Here is a 22,696-nt window from a genome sequence, read left to right as displayed (position 1 = left end):
GGCAATCCCAATCCCAATTCCAAAGTCGAAGTTAAGATTGTAACTGCGCGAACATTGTAACACCAAATCTTATCATGTCCTATTGAGAGATCCCCGGAAAAAGGGGAATATGTCAGCACTTTTTCTTGTTGGATTATCTTAATAATGTTCGCTCCGACAAGAAATGAAAGCAAGTTTGGAATTTTGTGTCCTATTATCAAAGTAAAACACCAGGTTGCCGAATGTAAGCCAGATATTATCTCACACGGAACTTTTCGGAAGTACTTGGCGAATTTACCGTTGGCTGATCTTCTTCCTTTGCAGCGAAACCTTTGCCTTTCGACCTACTTTCGGCAGCGAGGGTTGGATACAGCCTTGAAACTTTTCTTTCGGGCGTTGACACTGAAACAACCTCGGCATCCAATTTGTCAAGGTTTTGGCATTTACTGTTCTCATCTCTTTGGGTCTTTCTTGGAGTGTGAAATTGAGAGGGCTCTTTTAGGGGGTCATACCAATCAACGTCACTAAGCTGTAACTTTCTTGACCTTTGCCCACTACGGTTACTACCAGATTTATCAGATCTGGAGAACGTTGTAGTGGCACTTTTATCGAAACCTGGATTGAAAGTGTGAATATTGGGGTTAGGGAGTAAGGGTTGCAGTGTAGAGTCACCATCTTGTTCGTCACCACCATTGAGGTCATAGTTTAGGACCAGATTCTTGATGCGTTGTTGTTCCTCACGCTCGGCAGCTTGTTGTGATTTCATAGCAATTGCGAAATTTGAGTCTGAAGGCAGGGCAACTGTACGAGTCTAAAAATTAACAGTTAGCGGTAATCTAAGCAATCCAGCTTTAAATGAATGCTAACCTGTTGGCGATTACCACGCTTTGTCAAGAGCGAGAATGCCATTGTACCTCCAGAGGGGCTATTTGCTGAAGAAGACTCCTTGGGCAACTCGTTTGAATTTGTGGTTTCGCGATCTTTGCGTCTCATGGGAAGGGGAACATCAAATGTTGCTTTTCGTTCAAATTTTCTGGAGTCTAGACTCTCAGCCATCATTTTAGCATACTCACGCTCGAAGTCAGCTTCATCTTCAGGATCGATTTCCTCTTCCTGGCGAGTGACACTAAAATTTTCTTCTTCTGATTCGTTTCCTGTTGGGGATGTTAGACTGTCGGCATTGGCGTCAATCTCTAGCTCTTCTTCAGAATCAGAGGAAGCATCATCAGCATCTCCTTCTGGAATACCTGCATCTCCCTCATCCGATGATGCGTCACTATCTGGCTCTTCCGGTTCAACAACCTTCTCGATGCCAGCAGTCTTTTGATCTTGAGCCATAGCTAATTGAAAAGCACGACTGGCTTCCTCTATATTCGAGGCAAGCTTCCATTGAGGTCTCGTGGCAGCATAAATATCACTGACGATAAATTCAATGTCCATGGGCAAAGGATCTTTCGTATAGATGTAGTACTATAAGAGTCAACATGACAGCAATCATAAGATTGTGAACGTAATATACCTGAAAAAAAGACAAGAAGTAATCAAGCTTCTTTCCCGCCGCACCACGACTAAAGAAAACACCGCAAGTCTCTAATAAAGTTGCTACAAGACGAATCCTGAAAAAGTCATCGGGCATATCGAATGGATTAACGCGGCCAGGGATAGGGGGTCCACCTAATGATATCAGCATGCCGCACACTACAAATTGCCACGGTTGTAACTTACCGTGACCGAAAGTCAAAATACGGTACATTGTATCAAATATTACAGGATGATCAACCATACGAAAATTGTACAGTTCCCCGAGGTACTTGACTTCTGCAATCCGACGTTGATTGAACTTGAAATCATTTTGCTCTAAACCAACAATAATGTACTCCAAGACGTTGTCGATGACTGTAACTACAAAACTTTGGTGATACCGAAATAGGGCGCCTGTGACAATTGCCAATAGATAGATGTTACCGTACTTTACTTTCCCAGGTTTGGAGAGTACCTTTTCAAGGATGGTGACAACCTTGAATAATGTATTGTTAGTGATGTCTTTTTTCATCTTTTTCTAGATTTAGAAATGATACATACCTCTGATTCTTCCCAGTGAAGCCTCCGAATTGACTTGATGATTCTAGCATAGTTGCGTGTAGTCATATCAGAGTAGACAAGTTTGCGGATGAACAAATCAGTGGGAGTTCTCTCCTTTTGCTGGATCGCGGCTCTTAAAGGTGGGTCTACATAGTAAACGGCATTTTCGATTAGCATGCGCTCCTGTTGGCCAATATGCTGTACCGATTTCTTGCGTTTGAGTGTTTCCAAAAAAGATGTCATTCGAGGGGACATTTCCGGATTGCGAAGTAAGTATCGACCACAATTTTCAAGCAGATTACATATAATCTCAATATTCATCCGTGAGAAGTCGTCAAGACTGACTTTCAAGCAATGGAATATAACATGTTCAGGAACCACTCCAAATTTGGTCAGCTCAGCTAGATAGCGGATATTTCCTAGCCGGGCTTGGCCAAGGAATTCCTTCTCCTTGCGGCGTTGAAGACTACGAAATTCTTGATCGAGGTAGTCGACCAAACCCTTGGTAATATCTGGCATGTACTTTCCGAGTGTGGCTACTAGTCTTGAGTATGATGGAAGAAGATCACTACGGCCCTTGGGAACCTCTTGTACAGCTTTGATCAAACGGTTACGAGAAGCCTTGGAGTTCAAGAAACAAAAGTCAATAGCAGCCTCGTCAATCATGTCTTTGTTTATAAGGTCAGGGAGCCGAGCAAGTAATGCATCGACCTGGGCACCAATGGTTTTGTTGGCAATGGCTGTAGATTGGTCATCATCGGTTGGCCTCGTTGCTGTGGACTCTGCGGAAGCTATTTCCGATGTATCGATCTTTTTACCAACTTGCTCATCTGTATCCGGTTTTTTCTTTTTGCCATCTTCGAGGAGCATACCTGGGACCTTGCCTTTGAGATCTACCAGATTTTCGTAGAATCTCCGCTCATCTTCGTCCTCCCAAATACCTGCGCCCTCGCCCTCGCCTCTCAAGTAATCACCAGTCTTGACTAAACCAACACCTCCATTTCCTAGGGCCGAAGGATCATCAGCGTCTTTGAGATCTGGCATTTCTGCACCGATGGATTCTGCGAGGACTTGGGCATTCGATATAAGTCGTTCTTGCGCCTTGACTGCCTTTTCATAATTTGCCTGGCGATCTTCGAACACTTGACCAGACTTGACGTATGCCTCCGAATCTTTGCGAGCCTGTTTACCAATGGCCTTCTGATCACGGATGAGGTGTGCTTTGACATCTTCAAAATAGCGATTAAGGATATTTCGAAAGCGCTCCTGTAGTTCGGGTGAGGCAAGAGGGGTATCTTCGGCGGAGTCCAAGACCAGTAGCGCTTCTTCCACAGAAGTATCTCCATTTTCGTCCTCGCCCTCACCATCCTCACCATCAGTGGCATTATTCGTCGTCTTCGTAGCACCGTCTTCTTCAACCGTTTTCCTGCCCTCGTATCCGGCTTCTCTGACACCCAGTATATCCCAGCCAAATGCCTTCACAAAGATAACCAGTAAGGGCAAGTTCGCATGATCTCTATCATGTCCCAGAAGATCCTTCAGAACTTCCAGAGGAAATGGTTCAGCGCCTCCACCCTTTCCGACTCCGTTTGGTTTTGCCTTATTATCTGGTGCCTTACTTGATGGTCCTGAAATTGATTCCTTGCCGTGGGATGCATCATCCGGTCGAGCGACATCATCTAGAGTTCTCAAAACTCCCACGAGCCACAACTCGGTGACAACCCTCAACAGTACTCTCTGTCGTACAATTCTCTCCTTTTCTTCCTTTTCTCGGGCCTCGGCTGCGAGACTCTTCAACAATGACTTTTCTGGCGTAGCCAATCCTTTTCCTACCAACCATCCTAGAAATTCTGTAAATTCTGCTGGGCCAAAACGCTGGTGTAATGCGCTGACAATTTCTACGCCGGCCTCGACCTCCCCAGGAGACTTAAGTCTGCAAAGCCCTTCATAACAAGCTGATATAATTTCCGAGAGATATTTGTGAAGGCTCAGGGTACGAATCTCTTGTAGGAAGGTGCTAAGGGTCGCAGCTGAAATTGCGGTTCGAAGGCGCTTGATGAAGGCTGTATTCTTCTTGAGTGATGAATCTAATGACTTGTTGACTGCATAAACGTCTGTGTTTGTAGGTCAGACAAAATAATTCGGGAGTTGTTCGCATAACCAGCTAACCTTTCTCGCCACCCCAGGCACGCGCGTTCAAGTCGCGCAATTCGCCTTCAGATCAATGTTCACGTCAGTATACATGTCTGCACCTGCCGGGATAACATGCAATTACTCACGCTTTCTCTTGCGATCCATGGTGAGCCTATTCAGGCCGGATCTGTGTAGTTTGAGGTGGGGTTTGCGATGTGTTCCTTGCGCCCCCACATCAGGGATTTTGTAAGAAAGACCAAAGGTAATAGTACTTCACAGAAGCAGAAAAATGCATCTGGATATGAAGGCTTGTGTGCCGGAATATGGGGTTCTTGAATTGGTTGTCAGGTGTTCTTTTGGTAGGTTAGAAGAATTGGAAAGTTGGGTAGAAGTGACTTTGAGAAAGTTTCCCAAATATGTGGAATTTAGGAATTCAAACTGAAAACATTAAGAAACATTGAAAGCTGCCGTATTGCATTGATGTCATGGTCCGTGCAGATATCGACTAGTGCTGGTTGAAGGACTAGCTACTCGTACTAGCATATAAAGATTTGAATCTAGAAAAATATATATATGTAGACATTTCGATAATTCATCTGTATATTATCCTCTTAACTTCTCAACTATCTAAATGCCTGGATAGTTGATGAAATTGAAATATATTAAATATATTCCATCATGGTAAATTTACCTTGTCCCGTTTGGGACAAGACATTTATTGTATTTTCTTTTGGCTGATACCTGCATATTGTAAAGCCAGTGAGGTAATCAGGATACCTCAGGGTAGGTATAGCCGGCCTGTCCTGCATAAAAATAGCTGCAATCATATGCAGCAAACAATTTGGTGCTGCTGAACCTACAATTTTTAATATCTGAATTCATCAGAGTTTTCCATGGTGCTATCCCAATGTTCCAATAAACGGCTGTGTTCATTCATAGGGACAATCTTGTCATCTTGCGTGAGAAGGAAAGCAGGACAACATACATGCAACAGCCATTGCCTGATCCAAGAACTGGAGTCATTCTCACACCTTTTTGTTTGATAACGAGCCTTTGAGACTGAGCTTATCTTCATATCTAGCAATAGAGGAAGTACAAATCCATATTGAGGTTCTAAGTCACAATCTACAGGAGATGAGACTGCGCCATGTTGACATACCTAACGGTGTTATATCTGATGGAAGAGAAACATCGGATCTCCATGCGGAAGAATTATCATCCAGTAAATCCTGGGCTTTACTACAATGGGCTGATGAATAACTCAAAGTTGGATCTCTGAGCTCCATGAATTGAAAAGGTATTTCATACTATCAACTGACTGTTACCAATGGCTCAGATAGAGCTCCTCCTCCCGTTCCATCATCAACAAAGATTTTGACACTTTATTTTACGAGCTATGATGTGCTATGACGTGCTTCTCGCACGTCGAGCAGTGAGAAGGAATACCTCATAAACTCCCAGAAACTCTTGCTCCATGGTAGCTAAGCCTCTAAAGGTCAGTGATTTGCGAAGTTCAGATTAAAAGCATTTGCGGCGTTCAAAATCACTCTAGATACCGGAGCTACTTTCTGCCAATGTCTCAATTACTGAAGCTTAACAATCACCATAGCAAGTACAACAGCGATTTAATGGCCGGCTCTACAGGCCAAAACAAGCTCAAGAATCCAGCTCAGACAGATGCTTTTTGACTATAGCTTGGACGCCCTCGCTTTCATAACCTCTCCACCAGATTTCGTCCGAGTCCTGATGCGATGCGGAAATGGGAAAACTTGCGTATATATCGTTATGGCCAGTGAGAAGGTCTTGTTAGAAGAACAAGCATGTCACGAGACACAATGATGTCAGTTATGGAGGTTTGACCAAATTTGAGGTAAGCTGCCATCTTTCTATCCACAACATATGTTGATGCTATGCTCGCGTAATTACCAAACGTCAAAAGCGGTTGAATCTGGGTTGAGATTGAGCAGATCATAAGCATGCCACCACGGAAGGTAGACTGCATTGTGATTTTTGATATCAGGTTCAAGATGACGGAGTTGGTTTTCGATATGGTTATATGGGCACCACATCTACGGAAGCATGCATCGTGGGACTACTAGTACCGTGCTGGATTCAAGTCTAGTGTCCACTGTCCGGTAAATGATCCCGCGTATCTATCTTCTTATCTTTCACAATTTATAAATTTTAAAGGGGCCTCGAGTGATGTCGATAACGAGGCCATCACCAACTAATCAGCTTTACAGTCAATTGGTTCTACCACATGAAAGATCTCCTTATCATCGATTCGATATATACATAACCTTGGTAAGAATATCAATGGTTTCTCAAAAAGCGGAAATACTTTGATTTTGTGGCCATTAGTAACGGTTAGTGCCCCTATCTAGTGAGCCAATCATATTCGATCACGGTATAGATAAGAGCAAAGTGTGGTATATGGCCCGCGTGGAGCCACCAAAAGTATCTTATTTAAGCCCATGGCTACTGATGGGTACTGATAGATAGGTATGTAAAGAAGAGGAAGCCTTATCAGTTCTGCATGAAAATCAAAATATATCCGCGGAAATCATCAACAATGCCCCTTTCACTTCAGGAGATGCACCGTTCACCATATCGTGCTCCAAAAGAAGCATTCATTCGACGATAGATGATACTATCTGCGAACCTGAAGGAATTGTCTGCAGATTCTCTGATGGGGTCTCTGCGGTGAACCCTTATCGATTGAAAAAAGGAGTAGTTGATTCACTGTCACCGGTTCTCTATACATTGCTCCTCGTCATAAGTATTGATCTCGTTCTTACCTCTTATCATTCCCTTGCGTAATCAACCTTCCTTTGTTACTTCCACGGAGAACTCTGTGTAGTCACCGAATTGGATCCAGCTTTGGTTGAATATCATTTCTCCTGGTTCATCTGAGCGTTCGTGGTTTTCATCGAACCAGTCTCGTCCTATCCTACAGATTCTTTAGAAACAGAACCTTCAACGACTGTTCTACCTTCTATTTGACCGTTTGGTATCTTCACAGGGGAATCATAATGGCCAGTGCGAATTATATAGATGGGCTCTCCCTCAGGTCCAGTACAGAGTTGCTGGAAACAAACACTCAATTGCCACCAACTCCACCGGACTCTAATGAAAATAGTTCAGATGAGTTCAGCTGTTTATCAAGCCGAGCTAGTTCCATCTCACTATCACAGCAGAGATATACCCTTCCGCCTCCAACAAATCCGCCAACGGAAATTATCAAGGAGGATCTGAGAACCCCAGATAACCAAGTACCCCGAGACCCCCGACTTATTCGGTTGACTGGAATTCACCCGTTCAATGTCGAACCTCCATTGAGCGCTTTATATGACGAAGGATTTCTCACATCACCTGAATTGTTCTACGTCCGGAATCATGGAGCTGTACCTCATGTTGATGACTTAGCGATACCCGACTGGGAGTTTTCAGTGGAGGGATTGGTCAAAAAACCATTTACTCTCACACTAAGGGACCTCATCAGAGATTACGAACAGATTACTGTACCTATTACACTTGTCTGCGCCGGCAATCGTCGTAAAGAACAAAACCAGGTTCGAAAGTCGAAAGGATTCTCTTGGGGAGCTGCCGGTGTATCAACGGCTCTATGGACAGGTGTGCCAATGTATGAATTGATCAGAAAGGCTATCCCAATGAGAGGAGCAAAATATGTATGCATGGAAGGGGCAGACAAGCTTCCCAATGGCTATTATGGAACCTCCCTAAAACTGAATTGGGTTTTGGACCCAAACAGAGGAATCATGGTAGCCCACAAAATGAACGGAGAAATGCTTCGACCCGATCATGGCAAACCTTTACGAGCAGTTGTTCCCGGTCAGATTGGCGGTCGCAGTGTGAAATGGTTGAAAAGGATCATTGTCACAGCCACCCCTAGTGACAATTGGTACCACATCTACGATAACCGAGTTCTCCCAACTATGATTAGCCCAGAGCAAAGTGCCAACGAACCGAAATGGTGGACGGATGAGAGATACGCTATCTATGATCTGAGTACGAATAGTGTTACTGCATACCCGGAACATGAAGAGCGGCTATCGTTAGTGAGTGGACGACAAACATATCGTGCAAAGGGTTATGCATACGGCGGTGGTGGACGACGCATCACAAGAGTCGAGGTAACACTCGACAAAGGAAAGTCCTGGACATTGGCCGATATACGATACCATGAAGACGATTATCGCGACCGTGTCCACGAGAACGAAACATTATTTGGGGGTAGACTAGACATGGAATGGAGGGAAACATGTTTTACATGGTGTTTCTGGGAAGTCGATTTGAGAATCGAAGATCTTGCAATATCGAGCGATATAATGGTAAGAGCCATGGATGAGAGCATGAATGTTCAACCAAGAGATATGTATTGGAGTGTCCTTGGTATGATGAATAATCCATGGTATCGAATCACTATCACCAAAGAACACGATTACCTGCTCTTCGAACATCCCACACAACCAGCACTTATGCCAGGAGGATGGATGGAGCGAGTAAAGGCTACTGGGAGAGACCTTGCCAACGGATTTTGGGGTGAGGAAATGGGCAGCGGAGACGCATCCGTCGCTCTGATCGATGAAAAGAAAGATATTAAGATGACAAAAGATGGCATGAAGCGCGAAATCTCAATCGAAGAATTACGCCAACATAAAAATGAAAAGGAACCTTGGTTTGTGCTGAACGGCGAAGTCTACGATGGAACCCCATTTCTGGAAGGCCACCCTGGAGGTGCCACAAGTATTACCGGAGCAGCAGGTCAAGATGCCACCGATGAATTCATGGCCATCCATTCCGAAACAGCAAAAGCAATGATGCCCACCTACCACATCGGTACTCTCTCCCCCTCAGCACGCACCTCCCTCCTGAACCCCGAACCCCTCTCCTCCGAACCCCAATCTCTACGCCCCGTGTTCCTACAACCAAAAACTTGGCAAAAAGCCATTCTCACTTCCAAGAAAGCCATCTCAAGCGATTCACGAATATTTTCCTTTACCCTCAATCATGCAGAGCAAATAATCGGATTACCAGTGGGTCAACATGTCATGATGCGATTACGCGATCCCGTTACCAGGGAAGCGATTATAAGATCCTATACACCTCTTTCGCTCGGAACCGATAAGGGAATTTTAGATATCCTAATCAAGATATATGCGAAAAATGACAGAGGTCCCGGTGGCAAAATGACAATGGCTTTGGAGAGTCTTCCTATAGGTCACTCGATAGATTTCAAAGGCCCAATTGGTAAATTCGAGTATTTATCAAAGGGTGAATGTGTTATTGGGGGAAAGAGGAGGAAGGTACGGAGATTCGTGATGATTTGTGGGGGAAGTGGCGTGACGCCTATTTTTTCCGTGTTGCGGGCTATTTTAAATGAAGGGGATGAAGTAGATGAACCGAAATGTGTGGTGTTGGATGGGAATAGAAAGGAGGAGGATATTCTCTGTAGAGAGGAATTAGATACTTTGGTAAAGGGAAGGGAAGAGAAGTGTAGATTAGTTTATGCGTTGAGTCAGCCTACGGAGGAATGGACGGGACTAAGGGGTAGATTGGGAAGAGACATGTTGGAGAAGAAAGTAGGGAGATTTGAGATTGCTGGTCAAGGAAGTGGATATGGGGGCGGGTATGCGGATGGGGAACAGCTGGTTTTGATCTGTGGACCGGAGGCTTTGGAGAAGAGTGTTCATGTTATATTGTCTGATTTGGAGTGGAGGGATCAAGATTTATTGTTCTTTTAGGTGCTGGGGTATTGGATCATTTTGATTGTATATACACACATGCTTGAATTGGAGAGTATGGTAAGACTTATTTACTCTCGGGATGAGAGTTTGAATATCGTGTTAAATGATCAAAATATAGATTTTTAAGCTTGAGCAAAGTCCATCATTTACATCATTAATATCTGATCAATTAATGTCAAAATGCAGACTCAATTACGGTTGAACATTGTAGTTTTACAATTAATGTTTTTAAGACGAATATGTTTCGCATGTGCTTTAATAAACTCTGCCTAATACGTCGTATCACAACAAAATGATAGATGTCCTAAATAGGTTCACATTCAAAGTCACAAGCATGAAAAAATGATATGGAGTTAATGAAATCCAAAAGGAGCTCAGTCCTTGAAAATTCTATATTATTTTAGCTCTTGTAATCATCTAGCTTGGTACTGTAGAAGTTCTATATGATGCAGCAATTGACTTTTGCATCCCATTTTTATCTACCGAAACCAAACCAACCTTTCTTCTGCTGTTGTTGCTGTGGCGGTTGTGATTCTGTCTCCTTTGTTTCTTCCTCCACATCAGTTCTCTCTATGGGTTTCTCTACTGCTCTTCCCGGATAGTCAATGTAATTCCACGCTGCGTCGAAGAACAACGGTTTGACAGGTACAACTTCCATTTTCGGAGGATATGTAACGAGGTTTTTGAGATCAACAACCCCGTTAGCCGGATACTCATTTAGACTTTCAACAAGCGGCTTTTGATGAGTGTTCTCATTGCCAGGTTTTGAGGAGGTGGAGGTGAGATTGAAAATCTCAACCAAAGCGCGGTGGCGTTGAAGTTCGGATTGTAGGTAAGTGAGAAGGTTTTGAGATTCCGAGGGGGTGACAATCAAGTTGGGTGGGCTGGTAGTAGTCATTGTGTCCATCGATAAAGAGAGTTGTGAGTTGGCGGATGTGCACTTTTCTGTTGCACGACTTAGGAGAGCTAGTGCACTTTTAGGATTTGAAAGAACTGCATGAGAGCGAGCTATTGTCAAACACCTATTCAACGGTCAGTTTAAATTCATATGATATGCCAAAGCTGTTACTTTTACTTACTTGAGTGCTTGAAAATAGCTATATTTTGCACCTAGCTCTTCCTGTAGAGTAGAATCGGCTGCGACACCAGGAAGCTCTTTGATTGACTCAACACTTTGCAGTATCGCATCATAGAGAACAACTTTCTCCCGTAACTTTGCAAGTTTACGTCCCGTAGGTTCATCCTTGCTTGATTTCTTGCTGCCTTTCTTTGAAGGGAAAGATTGGACATAGTCGAGAATTCCATCTTGTTGCCCTACCATGACTCTATTCCTGCCTATACGCCAGCCGATCATATCGTAGCTAACAGCAGTCCTAGTGACTAAAAGACTTTGCATTCGCTTGTCGCTCTGTCCGACACCTTCGGATACTAACTCATCAATTGCATGCTTCGTGGCATCGACTACGTCTTGACTCGCAATCAGGATGTCGTCATATGCGGAACCTCTATCCTTAGGACTCTTCATAGTGTCAGAGGAAAGAACCTCAGATAGTTTAACTGAAGCTGATTTTACAGATCCCAACGCAGTAGCAATTGCTGCATCTTCTAGGTCGACTGTTCGAGATCGCCACGTTATTGTTTTTGGTGCATCACCAGATTCCACATGATCAACCTTGGTCGTTGTTGTTTCATCTTTCAAACAGTTTGGGTCCAACTCTTCCACCTGTGACGCCAAATTAGGATCTGAGGGGAAATTCTTTCGTGCAATAACGGGAATGGCTAATGTCCGTGGCATTCCCATCTTATAAGCTCCATATCGTATACTCGGATCAACGGGGTCACTCAATAGATCCTTGAAGATGTCTGTTTTGGATGACCTTAGAGAGTGCAGTATATATGATTCTAGCCTCGAGTACTCTCCAACAAGCTCCCACCTTGTTTCTCGATTCCATTGCCCCGGCGAGAGAGCAGCATATGCGCGAGCTTCCATAGTCACATCGTTCGCATTGTGGTCGACTCACTAGACAGTAGTGAAAGAGATATGGCATATATGTAGATTTATGTAATCGAGAAATAATATGCGATCGAGTTGAGCCAGTTATTCCTTTTGTATCGGCAGAGTGTAGCTCCTTCATAGACATAGCATGCGCCCAAGCTCGTTCAGAAGTGAGCAATAGGAGATGGACATATCTATAGTTTCCCTTAGTATAATTCGCGGGTCATGGAAGGCGGATTTACTCATGGTTCTGACCAATATCTTCTGCTGTCACTAGCCTGTTGGAGTACTTTGCGCGGGGCTTCGTCGCAATTCCAAGCTTCTTTCTTAAATTATGAATTCTATTTGAAAGTCGACCTCGATAAGCGGAGGAGTCGCCGTACAGTTTCGCTTCATCTCGTCCCTCCACGACAAATTTGGTGACATCCATTGTTCGAGGAATATAACTATGATTGTGGGGTGGTCGAGGGGATTTGGTAAGTACAAGGTTGCTTGAGAGAGAGGCTAGAAATGGTATAAATAATTCTGACCGCCTTTTGGCTTATGGCAGAATAATCAGTGCTGGTGTGGGGTGGCTGATGATGAGATGGATGGCACTCAAGCCACATTTACCCCACGTAGAAATGAATAGCTTACTTAAGCATTCGGAGCAAAATAAAACTATGTTCCGACCCAGCCAAATTTATTACCTATGCTGTTATATGAAGGGTTTTTGCCTCTGTTACTTACAGCAAATCCGAATTCCAGCTTAACCTACTACGATTTGCTAGATTTTTCACACTCTTTCCATAAGTTCCTAACGTCAGTCTAATTTTGACTGTGCAAAGCATGTTCTACGGTGAGTGTAAAGCTCAAGATGATCTTTTTAGCCTCCAGAATCGTCTCGTCTAATATTGAGTTAGATTTGAGTTTTCACTTTAGAGCCGCACACCGGTGACGATTAAAAGTTTCTCCTTCACATTCGTACACACTCTTCGGTCTTTTCAATAGGGCATGCTTGAGCGCACGGCGGGATGTCTTGAAACAGGCAGTCTACGGCGCCTTCTACCAGGACCAAAGCATTTAGTCAAAAGTCGACGCACGCTTCATTCGGGTTTTTGGAGTCATGGTGCAATTGAACTTGAGCTTTCCCCATTATGGCAGCTCATGTTGCAAGGGACCAATGTTTTCGAGAATTCGAACCTAAGGTCACCCAGAGACGGGACTTCGAGCGAAAATCCTGGTGTCTCCTTGGACTTCCTCTATCCAGCTGGTACACTCAAATTTCTACGACAATATTCAGGCCTTGGGGTTGACAGAAAAGCTGGGAAAAGAACAAGATTAGGGTTACGTAGTTCTGGCTATCGGCTTTACACGTCATCTGCCAAGAGCCCTTCATTAGCCTTGGTTCCAGTAGATGTAGAAAAGAAAGAGACCGTTGAAATCAAGAAACGATCTATGATACCCGAGGTACCCGACGACGCAGCAACCATCGCAACAGTTCTAGGAATAACAACATCTTCACGATATGAAGAGGTGTGGCGAAAATATCGGCGTTTAGAATTGGGCAGTTGGGCCGAGGAACGAATTCGAATTCAGGTCTTGGAATACATGGCGGCTTCAAATCGAATAGTAGATGCAGAAAGAGCTACTTCATTATTTGAGCGATGCGACGAGCGTCGAGAGAAACCTGAAATATACGAGATCGTGATTCGCACTTATTTGAGACTGCAGAATTTCTCAAGAGCGAATGAACTGTACCAATACTCACTCGAAAAGTTCAACACAACGGCTGGAGGATCAGATATCATGCTACACCTCATGACAAACAGTTTGTGGCCACAAGCTTTCACTCTTTGGACGGAAGTGCAGCTGCATGATAATCTTGCTGGGCCGCGTTATGATATATTCAAAAGTTTACATTATCTAGAAGATCTTCCAAGCAAGGCTTTACACTTGGCACAGTATATCAATAAGTCGATTCGCATCTCTTCACAAGGTGACTCCATGCCATCCGAGGCTCTCACGAAATTTGGGACGGAGGTGATCGCATCAGCTCTACTGAGTGCTAAGCACTTTTCATATGCCACGTTTTGGCCCCTTGTAAAACATGTTCAGAAATGGGGATCTGAATCTGTCTCTCTTTATGCCCAGGCGACTCGAATATTGATCAATCTCGGTCAATCGAAAGCAGCCGTCGTGCTTTACAGGCAAGCTCGAGAAAGTCCAAAAAAAAACCTCATGCTTCCAAGGTCCATGTTGCACTCCGTACTACAAATATTTTTCAAGAATCACGATTTGATCGGAATTCAAGAAGTATTCACGGATATATTCCGCTTCAATCAGAACCTGGATCGGAATTCGTACAGGAGATGCATGGACGAATTCGCACGCCACGGAGATGCCGACACCGTCCATGCAATGTTTGAACAGTTTGCAGAGCGATACATGCGATTAGAAAGTCAGTCGGCAACGGCCCCTAATCCTTTGGCATCGGCTGACGATATGGCCCCACTCCTACATGTTCACGCAAGGCGAGGAGAGTATGAACGAGTAGTCGAAATATTCAAAAGTATTCGACAAAAATATCGCCTTAAACCGACCATAATATGTTGCAACATTCTCATTAGTGCTTATGCACAGGTTAGCAAATATGATAATGCTTTTGAAACCTTTGAATATACTGTCAACAAACGAAATCTTCAGCCTGATGACTACACTTTTGGAACTCTGATGGGCATGTGTGCCTCACGTGGTGATCTTGAGAACACTATCGAACTGTATCGGATGTCTGCTTCTTATGGTGTTGAAAAGAGCGCTGCTATGGTTAGCACACTAGTCACTGCTTATTTAGCATGCGATCGATTGGGAGAAGCAGAAACTATCTGTGAAGAGGCCGTGAACTTGAATTTTAAGGATTCACGAACTCGTATGTGGAATTCCTTGCTTGTTGCTTGGGCATTGCGATATGACCTCGTCAACGTCAATCGAATCCTTCAAAGGATGTCTCAGCTTGACATAGAACATAACGGTGATACGTATGCCGCCCTTATGCAAGCGCTGTCTATGGTCGGCCAACCAGAACGTGCGTGGGAGATTTTAGTAGAGGTTATGCCGGAAGCTGGTATACCCACCACTAGTCTTCATTATGCAATCGTTATGGGTGGTTTTCTTGCTACCCACCGTTACGACGACGTTTTCCGAGTTCAGAATCGAATGCTTGAGCAGAAAAGGATGAAGAATGCAAGCACAAAATTCATGGAGTTAAGAAGTGCAATTCACGAAGCTAGGCGTAGGTGGGGAGATGCACAAGGTGCCATGGAGATTTTCGAACAAGTTGTTGGAACAATGAATCCTCGCGATCTTAGCGATAAAGTCAGGAAAGGTATCCAGCACGAGCCACTCGATATTGCTTATCCTGCCACTTGTTTTGGATACATTATATTTGTTCTTTCCAAAAATATGGAAACAAATTCCGCCAAGGATATGCATCAACGCTTCCTGAGAATGCTTCCAGAAGACAGAAGAGGCATACAACCCCAGAGTATTACTACTGCTTTAATGTCATTAAAACTTCAAGAACTAGATTATGGCGCCGTGGAGGATCTGTGGATGCAGTTCTTGTCTGATATTCGAACGCGGCACCAACCCCTCCGGCTTCCAGGCTCGCTATCTCGTATAGATGATCCTGAAAAGGCAGAAATGGCCGAAGATGATGTCGATCACTCTTCTAAAGAGGGTAAAGGGGGTGGTTCAAAAGATACAAAACTAGACACGCAGGAGAACAAAGAACAAATCATGGCTGCACATAGGTTTGCTTTGGCAAAGGCATTACACTTCTACATGATAGCTCTTCTGAGGCAGGGGAAGATCAACATTATGATACGAACTGTCAACGAGATCACGGATCTTGGATTTCAATTGAGTAATCAAAATTGGAATGAGTACATTCAACATCTCGCCAGGGCTCGCCATTTCAAGCTAGCATTCAAGACATGCGAATCCGTTCTTATGGAGAATTGGAAGGGTTGGGCTAAGTTAAGAGCTCAAACTAGTGAGAAAAACAGACTACCACTAGAAATCAGAAGGAAGGGCAAGTTGTTGACGTCTTTACGTCCAGAATACCGCACTTTTTTGCATCTCACAAGAGGTTTCCTCAGTATACAAGCCATGGCTGCGGAATCAAGGGCTAATCGACTTCTACTTAATGACCTGGAGCATGATTGTTCAAGGACACTGACAGCTATCAAGACAATGGTTAAAGCAGGGGATTCTTTAGAGTGGGAGATTTTGGGAGAGTGACGGTAGATATCTTTTGTGCAGTTGTATTTTTCATGTACAATACATAAATAGAAAGCCTGTGATGGGATTCACTAAGCAGAAATAAACTCAACTTTGCTAGTTTAAAGTCTTGAATATCATTTACCCAAAGATAACTCTTTTCATTTTGCATATCTTCACTTCGTTCCCATAGACAGACATGAAATACTCAAGACATAATCCCACCAACTCCGCTAACCTTCCTTGCACTCGTAATGCCTATATCCGCCAACCCGCTCAGCGCAAACATAGCAGCCATTCCCGCATACGCACTATACTCCAAATGAGCTGGGAGTATCACATCCTTCCCTTTACAGATATCATCTTTAGGATTACAAAACGTAATTACTCTACTAGCATCAACACCATTGAGCGCAGTACCATTCATCGGATCTCCGAACATGACGACAGACTTGATGCGTGAAGCAGTAGTGCTGGATAGCGAACTCATAGCAAGGTGAACAAGTTGTGCGCCTTGAGAGTACCCGGATACGGTAAGATGAGTGTTTGGACAAGTAGTGAGAGTATTATTTATAAGGCCAGCCCTGGGGTTGGTTAGTGATTAATTGTGAGTTTGGAGGGAATGCATACACACATTGTTTTAGCGCCAGCGGGATCACCACCGGATAGAAACCCGGAGACGCTGGCTGCGTAGTCTACACCTTGGATTGCCATGCTTCCTGTTTGATTCATATATGCAGCTAGAGCTGTGAAAAATGGAGGACCGGTTAATAATCCCACATTACCTAGTCGTTTATCTGTTAGCTTCGCTCTTCTTCTATACTCCCCTTTCTCCTGCTGTGAGGATGCAATGGCTACATACCGACTTCTCCCGTTCCACGTGCGAATAAAACAGTCATCGTGGCACAACTTCCATTACTATCCAATACATCATTTTGCGTAATCACATTACCCTTATTACCCAGGAACGTTTTCAGCGTGCTGGGATCGGTAAGATCACTTCCTAATGTACCCAATTCATTTGCTATGGCGGATAGATCTCTCGTGTTGATATGCTTGTGTTTTAGAAAGGAAAATGGAAAACTGTATATGGAGGATATGTATAGGAAGAATTGAAGAAATATTATAGTTCGGAATGCCATCACTGTGGAACGAATGGGGATGAAGGACCGGCCTTCTGAAATCATGGGAGAATTCTTGGCGTAAATCGGAATTTGATTATGAGATTTAAGTTAAGGGAAGGTCATAAGGAAGAACGAGGGCAATCTTTTGAAAATTGCTCTTTGGTGGGTGAATGGCGAGGATTAGTTTGTTAGATGCATGATTCTTCGGGGACGAGATCCGCCACTCTTGCGGAGAGGAGATATACCCGCTAAAGTCATGAGATTTTTATGACTATTGTTTAAAGAAAATACAGCTTGAAATTGTGAGTCAAGTCATCTTTTTGGTATTTGCATATGAGTGCTGTCACGAATGATGTTTGGGAGTCTGCGTTGCGCATGGATGCTAGTAGTTGCAATTAGTTGATCATGAAACGGTATGAAGTATAGAATTTGAAACATGAATTCGTTTGGACTTATTACTACTGTGTCACTGTATTACTTACATTATATATTTCCCTTGCATACGGATACTATGATAAGTTCTTGGTTTAGCTAAACATATCACTTAATATAGAAAACTTGTTAAGAAGTCGGGGAATGGAGGTTGTTAAGAGGATATTACATCTGAAGTATGCACCCTTAGACCGAATCCAACTAACCCAACTCAACATGAGTCGAGAATATACCCTTCATGTAAGTGTAACCACCAATAACCCTCCCATCCGGATCATCTTTCCGCTGCGCTTCCCGCGAGCAACCCCCCCTATGTATGCATGACATGGTATTTTCACCTATAATCTCGTCGGTTGATCCAACAAGGTCGGGTCTTTGGTACTTGAGATTGAGAAGAGAGTAGATTAAGTGTATGGACAGTCTTGGAATATCAAATGCTACGATAACACTAACCTATGCATGTATCATCCTCGCCTCGAAATCATCTACCATTTTATGGCATATCCGAAGAGAAAGGCTAAAATCGAGGCGCCCTTGAACTGCATAGAAAGATTTCGTGGCCATGAACTCTTTTAACAAATAGCAAGATCACATATATTCACCGAAAATCTTCAACCTTTTTTCTCCTGTATCTCAAAGTGATCGCTTAAACTTTTAATTCAATGGTATCTTTTACAAGTACATTCAGATCCCACAGTCAATCTGTGCGCCTCTACTCATCTTTAGCCGCACCAGCCGCACCAGCCGCAGCATGAGCAATATGACTCTGCCACCAATTAACCCAGTCAGCAATAAAACTCGCCTGAATTTTCACCCCTTCAATATCACACTTTGTCATCGTGTGCAGGTACACCTTTCCAATCTTCTCGAATTGGCTCTTGTCCGCCCTGTATATGCCAGAGGCTAAAGATAAACTAGCTGTACTGGCAGCTTTGGCAAAGATTTTAGATTGGTCCTTGAGTACTTCCTCATGGATACCCTTGATCAATGTAATGTGCGCCTTGACGTTAATTTCTGCCTCAGCTTCCGAAGATGATGCCTTTGATCTGGACTTTGCGAAAGATTGAATTATTGAAAATGCCTTATCACTTAAATGTTTGGCCTTAGTAGTACGAATCAAGCGCAACAGAGGTAATAAAATTTCCGCAGCAAGAGGATTAGATGCTTTTTTCTTGGCATAAATGTCAAGAAGGTCTAAAACTCTGCTTTTGAAGTTGACCATATTTTCTTTAGCGTCCTTCTGTTCCTGCTTTTTACTTGGCCCTTTCTTTTGCATTCGGCCAAGAACCTCCTCAAGTTTTGGAGTTAAAGCATCCATCCCAGAATCAGTCATATCAGAGTCGCTGTCGCCATCCTCGTCTTCATTATTCTGGTCTAACGCGGAGGTGCCAAGAATCTTTGCTAATGCATCATTGAGCTCTTTGTTGGCCTCGTCATCTCCCTCATCTTCTCCGTCTTCGGATTCTTCCTCATCGTCTTCTTCGTCGCTCTCCTCCTCTTCCTCCGCAAGGTGTGCGTTTAAATGACCCTCATCGCCATTCATGTCAACAACTTCAACATCTGAATCCATTTCATCATCTTCTTCGTCGACATCCATCGCGTCTTCATCATCTGGGTTCTCATCAAACATTTCTTGTTGTCCTCTCATATTTTCGCTAGTTTCAAGAACGTCCATCATGAGCTTTAGTCCACCCTCAGTCATCTCACTCATGAATGCAGTGAATACATGTTGTGTGACCTTTCTAAGAAGCGCAGACGGCCTAGAAAGGAAAGATAACAAGAGCTCCACAAGAACCTCGAAAGGCTCAACTTCTGAATCCTCTGTCGATTTGTGTCGTATTAAATTGTCGTAACATAATTTCAATTCATCTAGAATGGACACAGCTTCAACGTCGCCATTGTACAATTGGAAGATGACCAAAGCGTATAACAGTGACAAGGGTTTGGTATGTTGCCTTGTCCTTTCCTCCCTCTTTCTTTGCTTTCTTCATGAGCTTCTGTAATGTAGCGAATGCACCGTCTTTAGCACTGGTGATGAGCCCGTCCATAGCAACTGCATCAGGTTCACAGGAAATGACTAAATCGCAAGGGTAATGATAGCCATCCATGTTAGATAATAAGTGGGTAAAAGCAGAGGTCAATCGGTTCCTGATCAATGTTCGAGTGCCTTCAGAGATGGGAGGTTTGGCTTCTGGGTTGTTCGAGTATGCCAATGATGCAAGTTGAGGTAACGCGGCAGTTTTGATCCAACTTGACTTTTCTGATGCTTCTGCAACATCAACATGACGAATTGCAGTTAATACGTAATCACCGAACATTTGTCGACTTTTTTCGGCGTCATTGGTTTCTGAGCTTGGCACAACTAAAACTGGCGAGGTAAGAACATCGAGGACAGCTTCACCATTTGTATCATCAACCATGCTCAGAAGCTTCTCTATCGTCTTTGTCTTGGTGACTCGGTCAAAACTGTATGCGCCATTGCCATCAATCAATCCTTGAAGAACAACAACTAACGCTTCAGGGTTTTCTTCAACTGCGTTTGTTAGAACCTTTAGCGATTTGTCTGCGGCTCTGTTAAGAAAACGATCTTTCTCTTGAACGTGATTGATGAGACAACGGACGAGATTGTGGCTGAAAATACTAGTAATAAGTTTTGTACAAGAAATATGGCTCTGAATCATCCTTTGGAAGACTAAAAAGCCCCAGAATTTACGCTCCCTTGATGCAGATGCAGAAAATAGATTTTCTGGCGGATCGTTAGTAATAGTCAAACGCGTAAAATGCAGATAGCTTACCATCAACAGTGACCTTCCAGAATTTGTCGAATTCAGACATAATGTTCTTCGCCTTGCTATTAGCTGCCTTGACATATTGACTCAAGACAATGTCCCAGACAAAATGTAACTTTGGATTCCAAGTTCCCGTCTGCTTAGCCTGTTGTCCTTTACCTGAACTTTCCTCACTAGATGAACTTTCTTTGAGAGCTTTGGCAAGGGAATTAAGATGCTCCAATGGGTTACCACTTTGGCCCCAAGGCTTGCTTGGAAACTTCATTTTTGGGAACTTATCCCTTGCTCTAAGCCAGATACCGACACCTTCTGGTGAAAGTCCCAATCCAGCATCGCACAATTTACTCAAAGTCGATTCTGCTTGATCCTGATCCATCTGCTCCAAAGCTTCCATAATCACCCAACCGCATTCTTCCCGAGTCCAGGACTTTTTGCTGGATAACTCCAACAGCTTGTCTAAAACCAATTCCCATTTCCCGTCAATCGAAAAGAGGATTTTGGACCTAACAAAGCATTGTAGTCCAAATAACAAGCCAAGCGCATGATCCTTCTGTTCCTGTCCGCTCAGATCACCCTCTGGTTTTGTCTTGAGGATTAAAAATTCGAAGACGTTATCAAAGGTCAATCCAGGATATTTTGTCGCACTCAAGTTCGCAGCACCAAAGAGTTGTGCCAAGAGTTCTGAAAGAACAATGCTGAAGCCCAATCGCGCACCCTTTCTGCCGCTTGCAAGTCCCCGAAACAATCTTCTCTCCAAGTGCCTTTGTAGTGTTGATTCCTCGACTCCATTTTCTCCCAATAAACCGGAAACGATGGCATTGGCGGCATCAAGTCTCTGCGAATCATCCTCACTACTGAGCATGTCATATAGCTTGACTTCACGCTTTAGTTCGTCTCCTTTTGGGTTGTTGACAAACGGGGATGTGTCGAGAGGAGCAGGAGCTTCTGCTGGCTTCTTGGTCGCTGACTTGGAGTCTTTTTGTTGTTTTTTGGCAGCAGGGGCTGCAGCTGCAGCATCTTGAGCTGAACGCTTCCTTTTGCTACCCATTTCGAAATAAAGCGTGATAGATGCAAAAAAAGTGAACTTTGGAGAGCTCAGTCTGAAAACTTGACCAAAAATTAAATTCTGCCGTATGGCGGTGGACATGAATGCTCTCAAATTGGATTAGTGCATAACAGCCTTGCTAGCGGTTTTTGATAAGGTTTCGTAGAGACCCCTGTCTTGCAAATAAGCACCCAAAAGCTAAATTTGCAGGATGTTATGGATCTACTCGATTCTGATGCTGTTTGGGTTTTTCTCCCAAGGCGCTAGCAGGAGGTTTTCTATTACATCTCAAAACAGAGTGTTTTATATAAAACATCGATCTATCTGTATGCTCACAAAATACTATTTCTTCATTCAAATCCAAATATATCAGTGAAATGTTAATGTCCGTGATATCTTCTGGTACTGATGCTAATGTATCATACACGCTCTTTCGACAGGAACTGCAATATTGTATAATTGAAATGTGCAAAGCTCTTTTCGTACCTCATTTCCAGACTCTCAAAACACAACGCTAATATTACACACGCAGGTCTCAAGGAATATCAAAAAGTGGTTTTAACTTTCTGAGGAGTTCCCACTCATCTTTACTGACATCGCTCCTGTAGAATTCCTTCAGTGTGTCGATACTCTGTCTACTAATCAATGAATACAATGTATCCTCTTCTTCCAAATGTCTACCATATGCCGGTTGAGAACTGCCCATTTCGACTTTGATGGCGACAGATGGTTGTCCTCTCTTGCAGATGTCGATTTGCTTGTGGTCACGTTCGATAGATGTGCTAAAGGTTTATAGAGTTAGTATCATAATATGAGCATAGAGAAATGAAAACTTACACTCTACCAATACCAATGATTTCCTTAGCACCAGTGACTGAATTCTTCTTGACAGCTGCAATAGGTGTATGTAATCTGAGATTTCCTTCTTTGACATCAACACCAATGACAATAGGCCCGGTTTTGTTAAAGACAGCTACAGGTGTAAGAACACAGGGGAAGACTGCCAAAAGCTTAGCGGCTTCCTTCTTAGCCTCAGCAATAATCTGCATGTGTTTCGTGAAAGAATCGAAAAGATGGTAAATGATGTC

The 22,696-nt window shown here is 43.5% G+C and overlaps 9 protein-coding genes across 9 annotated transcripts; 2 read left to right on the top strand and 7 right to left on the bottom strand.

Annotated features, from left to right (window-relative positions):
• Window positions 1-235: 235 nt before the first annotated feature.
• Window positions 236-4,359, bottom strand: SS1G_01887 (hypothetical protein; the record flags this gene model as incomplete). Its single annotated transcript, XM_001597641.1, has 6 exons — window positions 236-790; window positions 847-1,449; window positions 1,499-1,653; window positions 1,705-1,996; window positions 2,062-4,175; window positions 4,341-4,359. 6 exons carry the CDS (start codon window positions 4,357-4,359, stop codon window positions 236-238), a joined length of 3,738 nt encoding a protein of 1,245 aa, XP_001597691.1.
• Window positions 4,360-5,850: 1,491 nt separating this feature from the next.
• On the bottom strand, window positions 5,851-6,196 carry SS1G_01886 (predicted protein; the record flags this gene model as incomplete). The annotated part of the gene is made up of 2 exons (XM_001597640.1): window positions 5,851-5,996; window positions 6,055-6,196. The coding sequence occupies 2 exons, from the start codon at window positions 6,194-6,196 to the stop codon at window positions 5,851-5,853; spliced, it is 288 nt and encodes a 95-aa protein (XP_001597690.1).
• A 1,030-nt stretch (window positions 6,197-7,226) lies between these two features.
• SS1G_01885 (hypothetical protein) lies at window positions 7,227-9,959 on the top strand (the record flags this gene model as incomplete). The annotated part of the gene is made up of 1 exon (XM_001597639.1): window positions 7,227-9,959. One exon carries the CDS (start codon window positions 7,227-7,229, stop codon window positions 9,957-9,959), a length of 2,733 nt encoding a protein of 910 aa, XP_001597689.1.
• Window positions 9,960-10,437: 478 nt separating this feature from the next.
• Window positions 10,438-11,952, bottom strand: SS1G_01884 (hypothetical protein; the record flags this gene model as incomplete). Its single annotated transcript, XM_001597638.1, has 2 exons — window positions 10,438-10,984; window positions 11,042-11,952. The coding sequence occupies 2 exons, from the start codon at window positions 11,950-11,952 to the stop codon at window positions 10,438-10,440; spliced, it is 1,458 nt and encodes a 485-aa protein (XP_001597688.1).
• Window positions 11,953-13,944: 1,992 nt separating this feature from the next.
• SS1G_01883 (hypothetical protein) lies at window positions 13,945-16,239 on the top strand (the record flags this gene model as incomplete). The annotated part of the gene is made up of 1 exon (XM_001597637.1): window positions 13,945-16,239. One exon carries the CDS (start codon window positions 13,945-13,947, stop codon window positions 16,237-16,239), a length of 2,295 nt encoding a protein of 764 aa, XP_001597687.1.
• A 545-nt stretch (window positions 16,240-16,784) lies between these two features.
• On the bottom strand, window positions 16,785-18,101 carry SS1G_01882 (hypothetical protein; the record flags this gene model as incomplete). Its single annotated transcript, XM_001597636.1, has 5 exons — window positions 16,785-16,802; window positions 16,849-17,003; window positions 17,081-17,199; window positions 17,634-17,724; window positions 17,981-18,101. The coding sequence occupies 5 exons, from the start codon at window positions 18,099-18,101 to the stop codon at window positions 16,785-16,787; spliced, it is 504 nt and encodes a 167-aa protein (XP_001597686.1).
• Window positions 18,102-18,486: 385 nt separating this feature from the next.
• Window positions 18,487-19,404, bottom strand: SS1G_01881 (hypothetical protein; the record flags this gene model as incomplete). The annotated part of the gene is made up of 1 exon (XM_001597635.1): window positions 18,487-19,404. One exon carries the CDS (start codon window positions 19,402-19,404, stop codon window positions 18,487-18,489), a length of 918 nt encoding a protein of 305 aa, XP_001597685.1.
• A 256-nt stretch (window positions 19,405-19,660) lies between these two features.
• On the bottom strand, window positions 19,661-21,611 carry SS1G_01880 (hypothetical protein; the record flags this gene model as incomplete). The annotated part of the gene is made up of 2 exons (XM_001597634.1): window positions 19,661-20,307; window positions 20,570-21,611. The coding sequence occupies 2 exons, from the start codon at window positions 21,609-21,611 to the stop codon at window positions 19,661-19,663; spliced, it is 1,689 nt and encodes a 562-aa protein (XP_001597684.1).
• Window positions 21,612-22,143: 532 nt separating this feature from the next.
• On the bottom strand, window positions 22,144-22,657 carry SS1G_01879 (hypothetical protein; the record flags this gene model as incomplete). The annotated part of the gene is made up of 2 exons (XM_001597633.1): window positions 22,144-22,390; window positions 22,446-22,657. 2 exons carry the CDS (start codon window positions 22,655-22,657, stop codon window positions 22,144-22,146), a joined length of 459 nt encoding a protein of 152 aa, XP_001597683.1.
• Window positions 22,658-22,696: the final 39 nt, after the last annotated feature.

This window comes from Sclerotinia sclerotiorum, genomic scaffold, assembly GCF_000146945.2.
Source record: "Sclerotinia sclerotiorum 1980 UF-70 scaffold_2 genomic scaffold, whole genome shotgun sequence".
NCBI classification, from domain to species: domain Eukaryota; kingdom Fungi; phylum Ascomycota; class Leotiomycetes; order Helotiales; family Sclerotiniaceae; genus Sclerotinia; species Sclerotinia sclerotiorum.
The sequence above is the reverse complement of the archived record's forward strand: the minus strand, read 5'-3'. Positions and strand labels throughout refer to the sequence as shown.